The 15,980-nt window shown below is 52.2% G+C and overlaps 1 protein-coding gene across 3 annotated transcripts in view; it reads right to left on the bottom strand.

Annotated features, from left to right (window-relative positions):
- Positions 1-169: 169 nt before the first annotated feature.
- The window catches only part of TMEM104 (transmembrane protein 104), a 40,718-nt gene continuing 24,907 nt past the window's right edge, over positions 170-15,980 (bottom strand). The window contains exons 9-10 of one of the 3 annotated variants that reach the window (XM_048965004.1): positions 15,572-15,665; positions 170-3,912 (exon numbers count right to left, since the gene is read on the bottom strand). In XM_048965004.1, the coding sequence (XP_048820961.1) occupies positions 3,152-3,912; positions 15,572-15,665 (855 nt within the window). In that variant the 3' untranslated portion in view covers positions 170-3,151. The remainder of the gene's footprint in view (positions 3,913-15,571; positions 15,666-15,980) is intronic. The other 2 variants (XM_048965003.1, XM_048965002.1) reach the window with 2 other exon arrangements.

Raw genomic sequence — 15,980 nt, 5'->3', positions numbered from 1 at the left:
CGCTGCCACTTTGGCCTCCAGATTTACTGCCCAAAGCCCCACATCCCACACTGCCTGTGAGGTCCTCGGAGAGAATCGCAGCAAAGTGTTTATTTCCATCATAAAGATCTGTTTTAATATTTTAACATAAATCAAGCTGCGCTTTATGGCGACAATAAATTTGTTGGCAGAAACGGCTTTTGCAGCCCGAGGCAGCGGAGCAATTCAATTTGTTTGGTTTTAAGTGTGAGGAGGTATAATTGAGAAGGGGAAAGTGCAGCTGTGTTAATGGAGCTGGCAGCAGCAGTGATGGAGCAGCAGCACTGAGGGCCTCTGCCCCGTCCCCTGAGCTCCCTGCAGGATGCGCTGTGCGACGGGGAGCGCAGGGCAGGCAGAACAGAGGCGTACAGGTTGTTTGAATCCCTTTTTATTGAAAATGGACTGCTTTCGGGCCGAGCACCACAGAGAACCTGTGAAATGTCTGCATGGCAGCCCAACGACGACGGATCTGCTGGCTGAGGGGGGGGCCGACAGCCCGCAGCACCCCGCTCTGCTCAGCACCCCTTCCCATTCCCTCCCATCACTTTTAAGGCATTGCTGTCACGTTCTGTGTGAAAAACGCTCTCACCATCTGAGTTCCCTTCCCTCAATCACTCCAGTTCTCAGGACAGGTTTGTTCTGCTGCTCCAGTCAGCAGGTGTTCGGGCTGATTTATTTCTAAAAGCTCCCACGCTCCTCGGGGACCACAGCTCTTCTGATTGTCTGGGTGCCACGGCACGGCCCACCGCCAGGCCCAGCAGCCACAGCGTGCCCAGGGAGGGCTGCTCACCACGGCCAGCAAGAGAAGGCACAGCTTCAGAGCTAGACCAGCAAAGGAGGCGGCCGGTCCTTGGAAGAGGTGGGGCTCACAGCGGGGCCCAGGAGCAGCTGTGCTTTGGCACAGGCAGTGGTGGCCCCAGGGGGCAGGAGGGGAGCACAGCGAGGATGCAGCGTGTGGAGGGGCTGGGCAGCCTCAGCCCAGGCCAGTTGGAGGGCGGCCCTGAGCGGGGAAGGGAGGATGTGTGGGGCAGAGTAACGTGGGTCAGTAAGGTTCTCTGGTGGGCAACGCAGTGTGGAGACAAGAAATTCAAATCGGCCGTTGGAGGGACGAGGCTGAGCTGAGTGCCTTGCACAAGGGCAGGCAGTGCAGTAGGAAATACAGCGGCCTCCTCATGAAGCCACACCTGTGCACTCGATAGAAGAGCAGCCCCTGCAGCTCTTCCAGCCTTCTGAAGGCTGCTTTCATTAGCATCAAATTCCTCCTTTGGCTCTGCCTGGCTCACAGCTGCTGCAAGAGGACAGGACGGCCCAGCATGCCCCAGCACAGCACCTGCCATCCCCCTGCCATGCAGACAGGGGAGGGAGCAGCTGTCTGCCCCACGCCTCACACACCCCCCCAGCTCAACTGCCCACCGAATTTACTCTCCGAGCTGCACAGCTACTGCCACTCTTCCTAAATGAGACACCAGCCACCTGCAGAGCATCTTGCTCATCTGGCACCAAAGATGCCACATCAGCTTCCCTGGAACGCTAGGGGATGTTTAAATTCACTAGCAAGGGCTGCCAGTGCCTGCTCAGGATAAGCTGCAGGAAACAGGCCCCTCACATCCTCCCCCTGCAGCCTGGCAAGGACACAGGCGCAGTGCTCAGCCTGGAGAGGTGGGGGGCTTTGCTTTAGAAGCCATCGAGTGTTTTCATTCAGCTCCAGGTACTTGCACAGTCCCTCAGGAGGAGCACTTCAGGTCATATGGAAACCAGAAAGTCCTACTTGAAAACGGAGCTTGATTAAAAAGTGCTGCAGTTCAAAGCTCGCTTTAACTATCAGTAACACTTAATACTGCAGCAAGTGCAGAGGGCAAGAGGATGTATGAGAAGTGACACACCTGGCTTTGAACCTGTCTAATGAGGGCAGGGGGAGAAAGGGTTTTAAATATTTCTGGTGAGAACTTCTGAAGTTCTTGCTCTTGTTAAAAGGCCCACACAAAACGCCCAGGAGGTCGGCAGCTCAGATAAGCTGAGCAGGACCAGCAGAATGCCACCTCCCAGCAAAGAGCAGGGAGACACAGGACGGGTTCCGCTGCTCTGTCCGTAAGGCTGGGAGCTCAGCTCAGCACAGCTGAGCCGTGGCACGGCCTCTCCCTGTTGGCACCAGCCCCGTCCCTTGAGTTAACACCCACCGTGTTTCAAGGCTAATTACCTGGCACAGGAGGCTGGAAACGCATCAGCCTGCACAGCCCGAGCTCTTGCAGGCCTAACACGTGTCAGGACTGGGTAATGAGCACCTTCCTGGCCCACACAAACACTGAGCACTGCAGCTGGGGTCTGGCCTGCACTGTACGAAATGGAAAAGGGCTCTGCCAGCTGGATTCACTGAGCAGCATGCGGGAGGCAAGGGAAGCAAGGCTGCACTTTCCTTCCCAGAAGGAAGAGCAAAACCCCTGCACTCCTCCGTGGGGTTGGAGCTGCCAGAGCAAAGGAGAACAGGGTGAGAAGTGTGACAATGAACTCTTGGCCTGGAGAAATCCAGCTCTGATAAGTGAGCAATCCTTCCCCAGAGCACAAACAGGTTAATATCTCTGGAAAAAAATAAAAACACGAGTGTAACAGAGCACAAGGCCTTCAGAGCCAGGACTATTCCCACACCGAACTCTCCCTTCCTCCCTAAATTGGCACAGGAGGTTGGCTGGCAGGGGTCTCAGCAGACAGAAGAGACTCCTTGCCCCCAAACTCCCGCAGGACTGCACGTGGCGAGCCCCTGCCCAGGGGAGGAAGAACATGGAGCTGATTACTGTAGTGAGCAGCCAAGGCCGCCTGCTCTCCTCGCACTGAAACCTGCAGCATCAGGAGAGAGTCAGCGTAAGAACAGAGTGGTGCTCAAACAGAGCTGAAGGCAGAAATGGCTGGACACTGGTTTGTTGTGCAGGCTGCTTGGACACTGGGTCTGAGCACCGGGATGACGAGGCTGAGCCCGATCCGTCCGCACTCGGTGTGGAGCGAAGAAAGTCTGTGTCCAGGTCCAACCTGCACCACCGACGGCCCGGAGGCTCCCCTTCACACCGCCTCTTTCCCCTCAAAGTCCCGGTGAGGTGGAAGTCCGCGGAGCCCCAGAGGGAGCACGGCCCTTACCCCCACCTCAGAATTTAGACTCGCTCAGGACGATGTTTGCAGTCACAAACACAAAGCAAGAAAAGCCCCATATGAGTACGAACACTATCCAGAAGGTGTGCCGGAAAGGGGAGAGGTGTTTGTTCAGCGCCCCGCTGCCGAAGACCAGCTGGGTGTCCTTCCGACTGCAGTACACCAGGAAGGCTGGGATGAGGTACTGGATCCCGTTCCCAGCGTAGGCTCCTGTGATCCCCACCAAGGACTCCAGATCGTGGGTGCAGAAAGCCACCAGCACCGGGGGGACCAGCGTGATGGCGGGGAAGACGATCCTGTCCACCAGCCAGGGGTAGGTCCCCCCTTCTCTGTGGAAGAGGGTCTTCCAGTTGTTGCGCAGGGTCACCGCGATGATGGGGAAGTTGGTGCTGATGGTGAAGACCGGGAAGAGGCCCAAGAAGTAGCGAATGAAGGCGACGTTGATGATCTCACAGTTGGTGAAGTTGAGCGTGTACATGTCCATGAGGGTGTCGTTGCGAAAGCAGTAAATGGCAGTGAAGGACAGGAGGCTGTAGAAAGCCAGGATCAGGATGTAATCGAGCAGCACAAGCTTGTTGACGTGCCTCTTCTTCGAGATGGGCGTGATGAGGGACGGCAGGGAGTGCTGGCACATGAAGGAGTAGACGCACACCCCAAAGAGGTTGCGGATGCCCGACAGCTGGGCCACGGACGGGTGACCTTCTGCTTGGCCTCTGCCGATGCGGATGAGGGCCAGAATTATCATGAGGATGAAAGCTGCAGAGAGAGAACACTTCAGGTCAAGCCCAGGCCCGCGCTCCCCACAGCCCCCCTCCCGTAGGCAGGCAGTCCCGGCGTCAGCTCTCCTGCTCCACAGGAGCACCTCCTTATGCTGCACCAAAGGCAAGTCGCACAGCAGCTAACCAGGACTTGCTGCCAGCGCTGCTCAGGACATGAAGCGCTGGGCTGCCTTCAGCAGGCGCCCCCCTCCCCAGGTGCTCACCCCCCACCTCTGTTTGCAGCGAGGTTACGAACTCACAAACGCTGTCACTGTGTTTGTGTAATGTTTGTATAATGCTCGTGAAGGAGCCAGGGCTGAGACCATCCCATCTTCCCCACGGGTCTCAGCCCGTGGAGGCTTCTGCCACACACCTCGGCTAAACGTCACCTTTCAGAAGTGAGTTAGAGATGTCTGAGCTTTGACCTCTAGAAGAAGAAAAGCTGAAGCCCAGCTGCAGAGCCAGTCCCAGTGCCGTTCCTACGCATTCACAACTAGTATTTCCAAGCAGGTAGAAGGGAGCAGCAGCTACTGCAGAGCCTTCCTGTCCCTGCGATCTGCCAAGCACGACAGAGCGAGAACTGCCAGCCACTTCCAGGCTGTCTGTAGTTAATCCCAGGGTGGAGGAGCCAGTCTGGAAGGGACTAAGACAGCACCGAAAGACTGCTATTAAAATTCATCACTTCTAGGCCCAAAGTCTGCTTGTCTACCCTCCGCTTATGTCAGGGAATAGCCTAACAACATCTCACAAAGCTTATCACAGTGACGTGCCACGGACAAAATGAATGGAGGAGATTGGGCTAATACCCTTATTTACTCTGCTGGAAATTTGAGCCAGAAGTGGTTATTGCTAGACCATTATTCCTAGCATGGCACATAAAAACAGCAGAAAACCAATTCTGGCATCACAAAAATCATGTCGACCTGGGAAGGATGATCATCAGCTGGAGTTAACAAGGAGCAGGGGAAAAAATTCCTGCCTGGCAGAGTACAAAACAGTAAAATTTACAGCCTGATGCTGGCAATGGATGGGTTGTTGTGGCACACAGAGCTGTCTCCTGCACTGGTCTGAGGCATCAAAGCACAGCCATGAATTATCAGGTAATGAAAAAAACCCCAGAAACGCTGACACTCGTATTATGCATGACTTTGAATGTCATAAATAAAGATACAGAGAAATTAAACAGAAGAGCAGACAGCTCCATGGCCAAGCCCTAGGAGCAGCAGGAGGGGCAGGCAGGGTACACAGGGAGGTGAGGACACCCACCTGCTCTGTGCCTGACGTGGGCAGCTGGGGGCAGGAAGGCTGGGCACGGATGGAGCAGAAGCAGCAGTTCCAGAACAACACCAGCATAACCACGACTGCACACTGCTCTCCCTGCACACTCAGTGCTCTCCAAAACTCAGTTTCTCCTCTCACGGCATTCCTTCCTCATCCTCCAAACAGCAGCTTCACGCTCAGCACTCACCCAGCCTCACTCTGTATTTCATCTTTTACTGCCTCTGCCTCAGGAAACTCTCACTTCCAACTGCTTCCCAGAGAGAGGACGAGTCTAACACATCTCTGAAAACGCTGCGTGGGGAAATGACAGCAAATCTATTCCTTCGTGGCACTGACAGGCAGACCTTCTTGGGAGTGCTGGGCACTCTTCACTTTCCCAAGTCCAGCTACAGAGGGCTATGGAAAAGAGCAATTCACTGATCTGCATGCGTGCAACTCCCACTGCCTCCACTCAAACCAGCAAGAGCAGCACCCTGTGAGAACAGCCACGGTTACTGTGCCCTCCACAGAGCCAGGCGGCCCCATGGAGATCCAGCTGTGCTCCCCTGGCTCACACGGGCTACAGGAGAGAGAAGGTGCCGTGGAGATCAAGGCAAAGCAGGCAGGGCAGAACTGGAACATACTGAGAGTGTTCCTTTCCCTCCAGCAGGGGGGCTCCGGCTCCGAAGGCACCCCATGCTGCTCCTGCATCTCACACAGCCGTGCTGCCGAAGCCCTGCGCCTCCTCCCCACGCCACGACCACCTGCCTGCACTGCAGTGACGGCCGGCCACTTCCATCTCCCAGCTCACTCTCACCATTGGCCCAAACCTCCCTTTCCACACCAGTGCTAACAGCTCCAGTTCAGGAAGCTGCAGGCTCACACCCCGCTCTCAGAGCCTCTTTTCAGAGACCTCCACTTCCTCCTCTGCCCCAGTGTGTGTCTTTGTGGTAGGGAGCTGTGACAGACCAGGTTTCCAGTGGATTCCTGAAATGACGGTATGAGTACGTGGCTTAAGAAGCCAGAATTAATACCGCCTTTGTTGTCTTCCTTTTTTTCCCCTAAATACTTTTCAGAAATTAAACCTGTCAGAAATTGAAGTTATGAAGAGTGACAGTCCATTACTATGATCTTCACCAGCACTGTTTCCAAGGCAGGCTGTGCTCTGCTGGTGTGTTCCCCCCGAGAGAGGTGGTGCTGGGTACCTGGAAGCTGCTGCTGCTGCCCAATTCCAGCCCTGACAGCAGCATTTCCTCATTCCCTGCAGCAGGTGAGTCTCTCTCCTTACTGCTGGAACCAGAGAGTCAAACCATTTGCATGCCAGATTTATCTGCCTGTCCCTGGAAGGAGGCAAGCCCAAAATGAAACTCTGAAACCTAGTTATGCTGGGTGATAAATCAAGATGAAAAGAAGATGACAGGCTCTGATTGACAGACAGCTTTGAGCAGACAAGAGGCAGCAACCGCAGGCACACACAGCTCCTGCTCACATCCTCCTCTACCTGGGACAGAGGGCTGAAGGCGCTCACACCACGCTGTTCTGGGTCACTTGCAGGTGCCACATGCACTGTCCAACAGCGGTGCTTCACCAGAAAGAGCCCTTGCTAAGTGAGACATGGAGCCATTGAAGCATCAATCTACCCTGTGCATGTAGGACAAACCTCTCAGGCAACACGCTCCAGGGACAGAAGCCCTTCAGACATCACGAGCACAGCAAAGCCAAGAAGGTGACGATGGATTGTTAGCAGGTGGCACAAAAGCCTTGTTTTATACCATTATTATTGTAGCTATTTTTTTACAAGTCCTTAACAAGCAACTGAGGGTTTTGTCTGCCCTGGTTTTCAAGCTGTGAGACACTCCCAGCACACAGCGCAGACAGGCTCAGCAGCCCACAAGGCACAGAGGACACTTCTCGTCTCTCTGACCACCCCCTGAGGTTTGAGCACCTTTTTAACCAAAGGATGTAAATGGGAACGTGGGGGAAAAAAGAAGGGTCTGCAAAGAGGCAAAATGGTGCCGCGTGCCATCACCACTGCCCCACTGCCTCACCTACAGACCCCTCGCCCTGCTCTCCAAGGAGGAAACACCACCTCCTCCTCGCAGAGCAGACCTGGCAGACAGCCCCTGCTTTCCTCAGGAGCTGATTCAGAGATAGGACAGCTATGCTGTGGTTTGTGCAGGTGGAAGGAGGATGAATATGGATGAGAACACATCCAGATAGCAGCACTTAGGGGAAATATGGGAGCCTGGGGATATTAGAAATACAGAGTTTTTGTGAGCTTTGACAGAAAAAGCTGCACAGAAAAGCAGTGATGATAATCGAGCCATTCTGAGTTTAAGGATTGTTTTGCAGAGTCAGAGCAAACACCTTTGCAAATGGTGAATGGTGTCTCGTACACGAGCTTCATCTCTCTGCAGAAAGGCTGTTGTAGTAAAAAGTCCAAGGATGAAACATTCTCTCTCATCCGCTGTGGCAGGTTCCTGGAAGAAACACTGCTCAGAATGGGCCTCTAGCTTAACTCTCCTCCATCCCTGCCAAAACACCATGCTTTTGAGATGCTTCACCTGGGGACCTACCTCTGTCTATCAGCAAGCAAAAACTAAAGGAGAAGATCCAGACTGAGCCATACACGACACTGGACACCTCTGTGATCCCAGGAAGACAGACCCAAGGCAGATGTCACTTCCCAGGCTCAACGGCGACCTTCAACCTTCAAGGCGCCAGGTACAGGGATGTGCTCAGTGCATCTAGGAAGCATGGGGGCAAACAGCCGTAAACCATGCATGACCAGAAGAGACATGGAAGAAAAAAGCCTAGCAGAACAAAGGTTACGTGACAGCTAGCCGTGCTAAGAGAATCCTGCACACCCATTCACCACAGCACGTCTCACCCTCTCCAGCACCCTTCCTACTCTCTTTCCACATGGCAGCCCAGCAACACCATCACCTGCCACCCTGCAGGGCTGGAGATGCCGTGTGTGCTGCCTGTGCCTCGCTGCTCCCCTCCCCGCAGGGCCGTTGGTTTGAGCAGGCACAGCCATCCGTCTCCGCCGCCTGACGGGGTGACAGAGCTCTCCTGTCGAAGCGGAGAATCGATATGCCAGGAGATAATGAGAACGAATCGCCTTTCACAATGCACGCCACTCGCTTCCCTTTTCAAGCGTTTGGTGGCACAGTGGATTCCAAGAGAACATTTTCCTGAGCTTGCGAGGCTCATTCTCTCACCAAGAGCCCAAAGGGAAGTAAGAACTTTGCTCTCCGTCTTAGCCTGGGTCTTGAACTTTCACCAAGCTGAAGGAAGAAACCAGTGAGACCTCGTCTAATTTAACTTTAGAATTCAGGAGAGGAGGCACACCAGCAAGAGCATCTGCCCCCTGCACACCGAGCAGCACAGCATCACGCCAGGACAGCTGTGCCTCCTGCATCCCTAGGGAATGCTCGTGCTGGCCACTTGGCACGATGCCTTCCCAGGATATTGTCTTTTGGTCTCCCACCTTCACAGATGCCCTGCAGTTGTAGTGTTAAAGCATGGATGAAGTTCATCATGCAAGCAAAACTAAGCATCTTGAAATTAAGATACTGATTCTTAAGTTCAGAAGTCAGTTATCTGATTTCTCCTGTGGAAGCTGTATCCATTCACTTGTTTATGACCTCCAGCTCTCTGCACACATTGGTACAGTATGTACATCTCTGTCCAACTGATGAAGTTCTCCAACCTTCAGAGGAGATATCTGTGTGAAACAATGGTAAAGAGGGAATACGAGAACCAGATCTGCTCACTCACTTGTGGGAGCTGGAGTAGAGGATCAGACTTGGCAATGACTGAGACTCAAACAGCCTCCAAGAAGATGAAGGATTTATGAGTGCAGAGACTGTGGGGAAACAAGATGGATCTGTTCACTGAAGACAGCGATTCTCTAGAGAGAAATGTCAGAAAGAAGGGGGAAATTACTTCCCACAAGAAAGGTACGAGCTGAAGTTGTGGGACAGTGCAGTTCGTTCCTCTAATGGACAGCAGGGACAACCTCACCTCCCTGCTGCAAAGCCTAAGGCACAGCCCACATGGCAGGGAATGCTGCTCCTATGGCAGGGGAGCCACAGCCATATGTGAGCACACTAAGGTCACAGAAATGTGATGCAGCTTACCAGAAGGTACGAAGAAGGTGCTCAGAAATTGAAGCACGAGTCTCAGGCACTCTGTCGCCCTGCCATCTCACCCACACCACCAAGCTGTGGTAACTCCTGCTGCAATCATCTCAGGAGCTTTCTGCTGCCCCAGCTTTGGGCTGGGCAGAACTCAATCTATTTAACAAATGAAGAAAAAAAGCACCGCCAGGACTTTTGGGCTGTCAAAAGTGTTCAAGCAAGGCCTCCTCGCCGTAAAGACATCACCTCTCCCTTCTCGTTGCTGCCTGGGGCAGTATTTGCAATGCTCTAAGCAAGATTTACGAGCAGCCTCCCCTGCCATGACAACAGCACTGTGAGCAGAGCCCTGCGCTCCCAGCGCCCAGCAGCCAACTCCAGACACCAGCAGCTCACAGGGAGAAAAACTGCTCTGTACTCTGGTGTTTATCACGGATGTTTTATCTCAACATATGGGAAGGGAAAAGCAGCCAAGGAGTTTTGCTTGCTTCTGATGGAAAAATACCCCATAGTTTATTGTCCTCTCTCCTCTGGTCACCCTGAGCAGAAGCACCATAAAGCCTGTATCAAGGATGTGTTCTGAGTTCTGCTGTTGACTTGGCCTTACTATCAGCTTTGACAGTCACTTCTCTCTCTCCATGTGAGAATTCACTTTTCTAAGAGAAAAGAGCAGCACGCACCTCAGTGTCACCACAGATCTCACTTGAGGATTCGCACGTTTTCTTTGAAAGGCACAGGGAGCAAAAAGTTCACGTCCCATGAAATGCAGACAGCCCACACCGCTTCCCCTCGCGCCATCACCAGTGAGAAGAGACCAACCTGCTCTGCTGTGAGCACCTTTCAGGTACTGGAAGAGAGCAACAAGGTCTCCCCTCAGCCTCCTTCTCCCCAGACTAAACAGCCCCAGTTCCTTCAGTCTCTCCTCACAGGCCATATTCTCCAAGCCCTTCCCCAGCCTTCTTGCCCTTCTCTGGACCTGCTGCACCACCTCGGAGCTGTTGAGGCTGGGGGCCTCGTGTGCCATTCACATGCACAAAGAATGTGCATGGGCACCATCACCCAGATGCTTCTGCAGCACTGGGGATGGATGAGTCCTTACGTTTCCAGCTCCTCTTCTTCAGCTCAGACCCATCAGTTCATCTCCTGCTGCCTGGATAAAGTGCTCTTTTCAGGAACACGATCAGCTCCCCATGTGGGATGGCAGTGGTCCCATCCAGCACCGCATGTCACTCTCCATCTCCATCTGAAGCTAGCAAGGCTCTTTCACTTACACCAGCACTGCTTCACCCCACTGCCCCCCATAAACACCACTGAAATGAGCTCCTCAACTGACAAGACCAAGAGCAAGCATGACAGGAGCACTGCCTTTTAACTAACTCTTCATAAATATATTCACTTCTTGGTAAATTATTTACCTTGGGCTCTGGCAGCAGCGTTCTCTGTTCCAAAAAGGATATGAGAACAAGTTTCTTCAAAGTTACTTCATATCACAACCCCTAAGCCAGCTGAACGTGCAACAGTGTCCTGATTTACAGCTCAATTCCCTCTTCCTTGACACTCCTGTATGCTTCATTCTGCAAAAGGGGCAGAGATATAACGGGCCCCCCACTCATCTGCACAGAAAGCTCCATTTTGGATGCAGAGGCCACCCTGAAGGCTGCGGACACTGGCAGGATAATCTCCCTGCAGGAGGCTGCAAGCAAGACTTCAGGTAACTGCCACCCCCGTCCTGCACCAGCCACTGCAATAATCCCCAGTCCCCAGTGCTGCAGCTGAAGGCACGTAGCAGAGGGACTCCAGGTTTCTGTACTGAATCAACCTGTGCACGGCTGGTTAAGTCTGCCAAGGATGGCAGTGACAGTACAGCTGAGAGCTGCTCACAGAGTAATGGTCTGAGACCAGTGCTGTGCAGAGAAGTGCTGAGGAGTCCTCTAAAGCACAGGATTCTGGTGGAGAAAGTAGAAGCATCAAAGAAGTGATCAGACAGGGAAGGCAGCCTCACCAGAATGCCTTGGAGAGCTCTTTCCTAATTTCCTCCCCGAGAGACTTCTATCAAATACCCTGGAGGGGAGGGAAGAAAACACTTACTGCGTGCCTCATGGCTACTCTTGTACTTTTTTCCTCCACCTCACCAGCCAGAAAAAAGAGCCTGGGGAGGAAATTTAATTCCTGGACAAAGCTGAGATCTTTGCTTGGACAGCGATGAGAGTGATCTGTCTCGAGGGCTGCAGGTCCTAGAACAAATGTGACCAGGTCCAACTGTACTGCAGGGAGAGAGCACTGAGCCCGCAGCAACCAAACCCAGTTTAATCCCCTATAAAATGTCTCTTTATTAAAATACAATACTTTTTAATATCTACAGTACAGCACCAAGAGCAGTACATGGAGCAAATGTCCTACATGGGAACAGTCTGGGAACATTTGCCACAGACCATTCAACAACAGCAGCAATAATCACACCACCAATGTCTTTACAGCCAACAGTGCCCACCTAGAGAGCTGGGCATCTCACTCTAACAGGCTGCAATTAATCAGGTTAGCTGCTTCATGCACGATAGCCCAGTGTTTGCTGCTGAGCTCCACCAAGCCATGTCCCCTTGTGGTATCTTTCTTAATCCATGTGCCTTCCTTTGATGCTGCTAGGCAGTCAATGCCCAGTAACAAAGACGTAGGGCTGTGCCCCGCTGCTTTGGGACCCCCAGAGCTCACTACATCCAGCTCCATTCACTGAGGGGTGAACTCCTGAAGCAAACAGCAAACACTGCCTACTAGACCAGGATTGATGGGAAGACAGAGAAAAAAATAGCAGGATATCAAGTCTCTGGAGGGAGTAGTTCATCACCACCACAGATTTAAACCCTCAGGAAGGAAAAAAGCCTGAATTCTAACCAGTAAAGTTGAAAATAACAACGGCTGTAATTTCCTGGCAGCTTGGTTGGGTCAGCCTTGACCGCTGTACCAAGAGACCTGGGAACAGGCTCCACAGCCAACAGAGGGCTGGGGCTAACAACTCCACCCTTTCCCAAGGTTGAAAGGCGGAAGGAACCTGAAAAGGAGGAAGTTACAGTTTGGGGAAGGAATCTTCCCCACTGCAAGGAGACAATTCACACTGCTGACACACTCACCTGGTCACAGCCCTGGCCCTCTGCGGGCTCTTGGTGATGTTGCTCAAGAACTGAGTGAGCCAACAAAGTTTTGTTCCCAGCTAAGAGCCAAGCCTCACCTTAAGCATCATTACCAGAATTTAAAGCAGTGATTTTCCTGACCAGCCCTTCATGCAGAGCAGGCTGGTTCCTTCTACACCTGTGCTCCAATTGCTGAGGTCTCTCCGAAGGCAGCTCAGGCAGAAGGAAAGGGCCAGCAAAAGCTTTTACTGTGGGAAATGTGACAAGAGCTTGGCGTAAGCAATCAGCCAAGTCCAAGGAAAAGCAAGACCTTTAAGAACCACTAAGGTCAGCAGTTCAAGCTCCAAGTACCACACTAAACCACCTTACATGAGGCCGTAGCTGGTTTTGGAGCCAGTGTTTGAGCTGTTACTCTTCTGAAGATCGCCAGCAGCTCCACACCTCTGGAAGCCCTCTGCCTGCCCCGGTCCAGCTGGGGAAGCAGATCCACCCTCTGTGCTCCTATCAGTCCTGACAGGAAAAACCTTGTGGTGCCAGCCTTGTTTCCAGATGAGCTGCGTTCAACAGGCCCAGACAACAGGAGCCCATCTGCTTGGCTCTCTAGTGGTAGAGCACTTGGGCTTGCAAGCTCCTCCTTCAACCTTCTCCTTGTAGAGGCTTCAGAGGTGCCTGTCCTGGCTAGTGCTTATCCCGGGATGAGAAACTGCCAGATGTCCACATTCCTCAAACTGGCCTATTTTTCTTTCCAGCTCAGGCTCCAGTGTTTAAGACCAAATTTTTTCAGAGTGAAATTTTTCCTGTCCAAGAGGTGTAGCGAGAGACCGCTGCAGGCTGTTGGCTGATGTGCTGCCTGCGATGAGCACAAGGCTCTGGAAAGAGGCTGGTGACATTTGATTATCACTGAGATCAGGGGAGAGAAGGAAAGCGACTTTCAAAGGCAGCGCTGACACCGTTGCAAACGCTAGCAGAAATGACCTTCACGCACAGCAAGCCCTCCCTGCTGCCAAGAACGATCCCCTCAGCCACTGTCATCTTCATCGCCGGACACCTGAGGCAGTGCAGCCTTACATCAGCCGCTGCTGCTGTGAAATCCAAGGGCTTTTCGCCGGGCTGGGGAAAAGGGTGCACAGCAGGCACCATCCATAGAGCAGCCTTTACCCAGCAAAACAAACTGCTGGCCTGCAGCTCCAGCGTCCAGCACAAGCGCTCAGTGCTTTGCTGAAGAAGTGCCTTTAGCATCACGTGGCTGAACACCACCAGAGGAAGTCAAAGAGAAGGCACGGTTATGCCTGAACTGGAATCTCCATCTGGCCCATCAGCATTCAGGCAGGACGAGCTCAAGAGACCACAAAGCACCGGAAAGGCTCAGGCCTTTCTTTAGGACCTGAGCTCACCAAGAGCCAACTAAAGACCAATCCATGCTTAAGTCTCAGCCCAGCTTCTGGAGGAGGAGGTGATGCAGCAGGTGATGTGAGGACACAGGAGAAGCCAGCCTGATAAATCTAAGCAGCATGGGACTCATCCCAGAGTCTGCAACAAGAGCTTTTCTGTTCCCCGCATCACATGACTGCTTGATAAATTGTCTTTCCTAATAAATCCATCCCTCATTGTACACATACGGAATCCGTTGCTCTAAGTAGCCACTGAGGTGCTGTCAGGGTCATTAAATATCATTATCTGGGGCAGCTGTTCTCCAGCATACTGACGCAGGAATCAATCAGGCTAAAGCATGAATTTCTCCTACACTTCTCCAAACATTGCCTTTGTCCCTCTCCATCAAGCAATAGAAAAGAGGCAGCTCTGCATTTATGCCAAGGTTTAGCAGTCCTCCTACTGTAGGGAAGGCAGTGGCAGAGCAGACAGGCATCAGGTTGTCACAGGGACAGGATGAGGTCTGACTGATGGCTGTACCGGGAAAGAGGCAGCGGAGTGACTGGAAGCAGGCCAGCATGCTGAAGAGATGACACTTTTTACAAAACTTCCTTTAACAGCCCCTTAATGAGATAACCCCTCCCTGTGAAGGACATAGGGGCTTTCAAACCTTCCATGTGCTCAGACAATAATGGGGGAAAAAATGGACATTCGGGATTTTCACACCACGCGAGGTCAGCATTTGTCACCTCAAGCTGTTCAGCATCTGAGACTTGAGGGCCTGAGACCCAGCCTCATCTTGCTGGGTGATGACTGCTTAACCCCACCTCAGATATTCTCTGGAACAGGCTCTCTGTGCCGCTGCAGTGACTGCCAGCCATTTCCAAACAGGATTACAGGCCTTTGAACTCAGGGAAGAGGAATATGATCCCCAGGCTGAAGTCAGGTCAAATGTGTGCATGGTGGGGAACAGCCTTGGAACCGACTCTTCTTCCTAAGCCAGGCCAGCAATGGGTACAAGCAGCACATTGTGTGCTCAGGTGGTCTGGGCCCATGAATCAGCAGACTTCCACCCTCCCAAAAGGCGACTGGTGCTGTAAAGCTGTCAGCCCTGAATACCAGTTACCTGTATGTTATGCAGACCAAGACAAAGCCGTGCACACATAGAAACCAGAGGTAAGGCAGCTGGATCTCCGGATGGTAACAACACTGCCAACACTGATGTCTTATTTCCCTTCAGGGAATTCTGCCTACTCAGAAGTGCTTGGCTGCAAGATTTTGGAGAGCTAGTGAGAGTGGGGCTTCCCAAGGACAACATATGTTGGTTTAGCAGTTTTTAGACAAGCAAACATGATGAAAGGTCAGAAATTCTTACAGAAGTACTTTTAATTGTCAGACCAGAACTATGGTTGTTTAAAATCTCTTGCACGCTCCATTGCTGGAACTGTAACTAGTGGGTACCATATTAGCCCAGACACAGGAGACTCTTCCAAATCCCCTCTACCTCTCACTTAAGCCAAGTTAAAACTTCATGTACCAGATTGCATCTGATTGAGGATATTTTGTTTCAATCAGAGCTTTCATCCTAGAACAAAATTCCTTTGTTTCATTGGGGATATCAAGTCTGGGCAGCCTTCCTCAAAGACCTTGTTTTGACAGGCGCTTGCTTCCAAACAGGCGCATCCTGCCAAAAAGATGCATCAGTAGCATGACTCAGGTTCCACCTACAGAGAAGAGGTGGGGGCCTGCCAAGACTCACCTATCCATCTCATCAGAGACGTCACGATCTGAAGATACTTGGTCTTCTGCACATTGAAGAAGGTAAAAGGACCCAAGAGAAGAGTGAATGCTGCCTGGAAGGACAACAGAAAACATGCACTGGTTAAAAAACAAACACTGTATTAGTAAGATGAATTTATCAGTAAAGCGAAGCTTGCCTTGAAAGTTCACCTCCAGACATGTCCGTCTGTCACGGAGCTTTCTTTGTTGCTTAATTTTACAGCTAGGTTGGCTGCAATACAAGGGGTCAAGCAAACTGCTTGGTATCAGAGAACATGCCTGAGGCAGGAGCAGAGCATGGGATTCTCTTGGCACTCAGCTGCCTGCTATCATTGCTACAGCATGTCTTTACTGACACATTTCAGTATAAGTTCTCAATGCAGTTTTAT

This window comes from Lagopus muta, chromosome 18 (genome assembly GCF_023343835.1).
Source record: "Lagopus muta isolate bLagMut1 chromosome 18, bLagMut1 primary, whole genome shotgun sequence".
Taxonomy (NCBI): domain Eukaryota; kingdom Metazoa; phylum Chordata; class Aves; order Galliformes; family Phasianidae; genus Lagopus; species Lagopus muta.
Note: the sequence above shows the minus strand (reverse complement) of the source record. Positions and strands in the feature narration are given on the sequence as shown.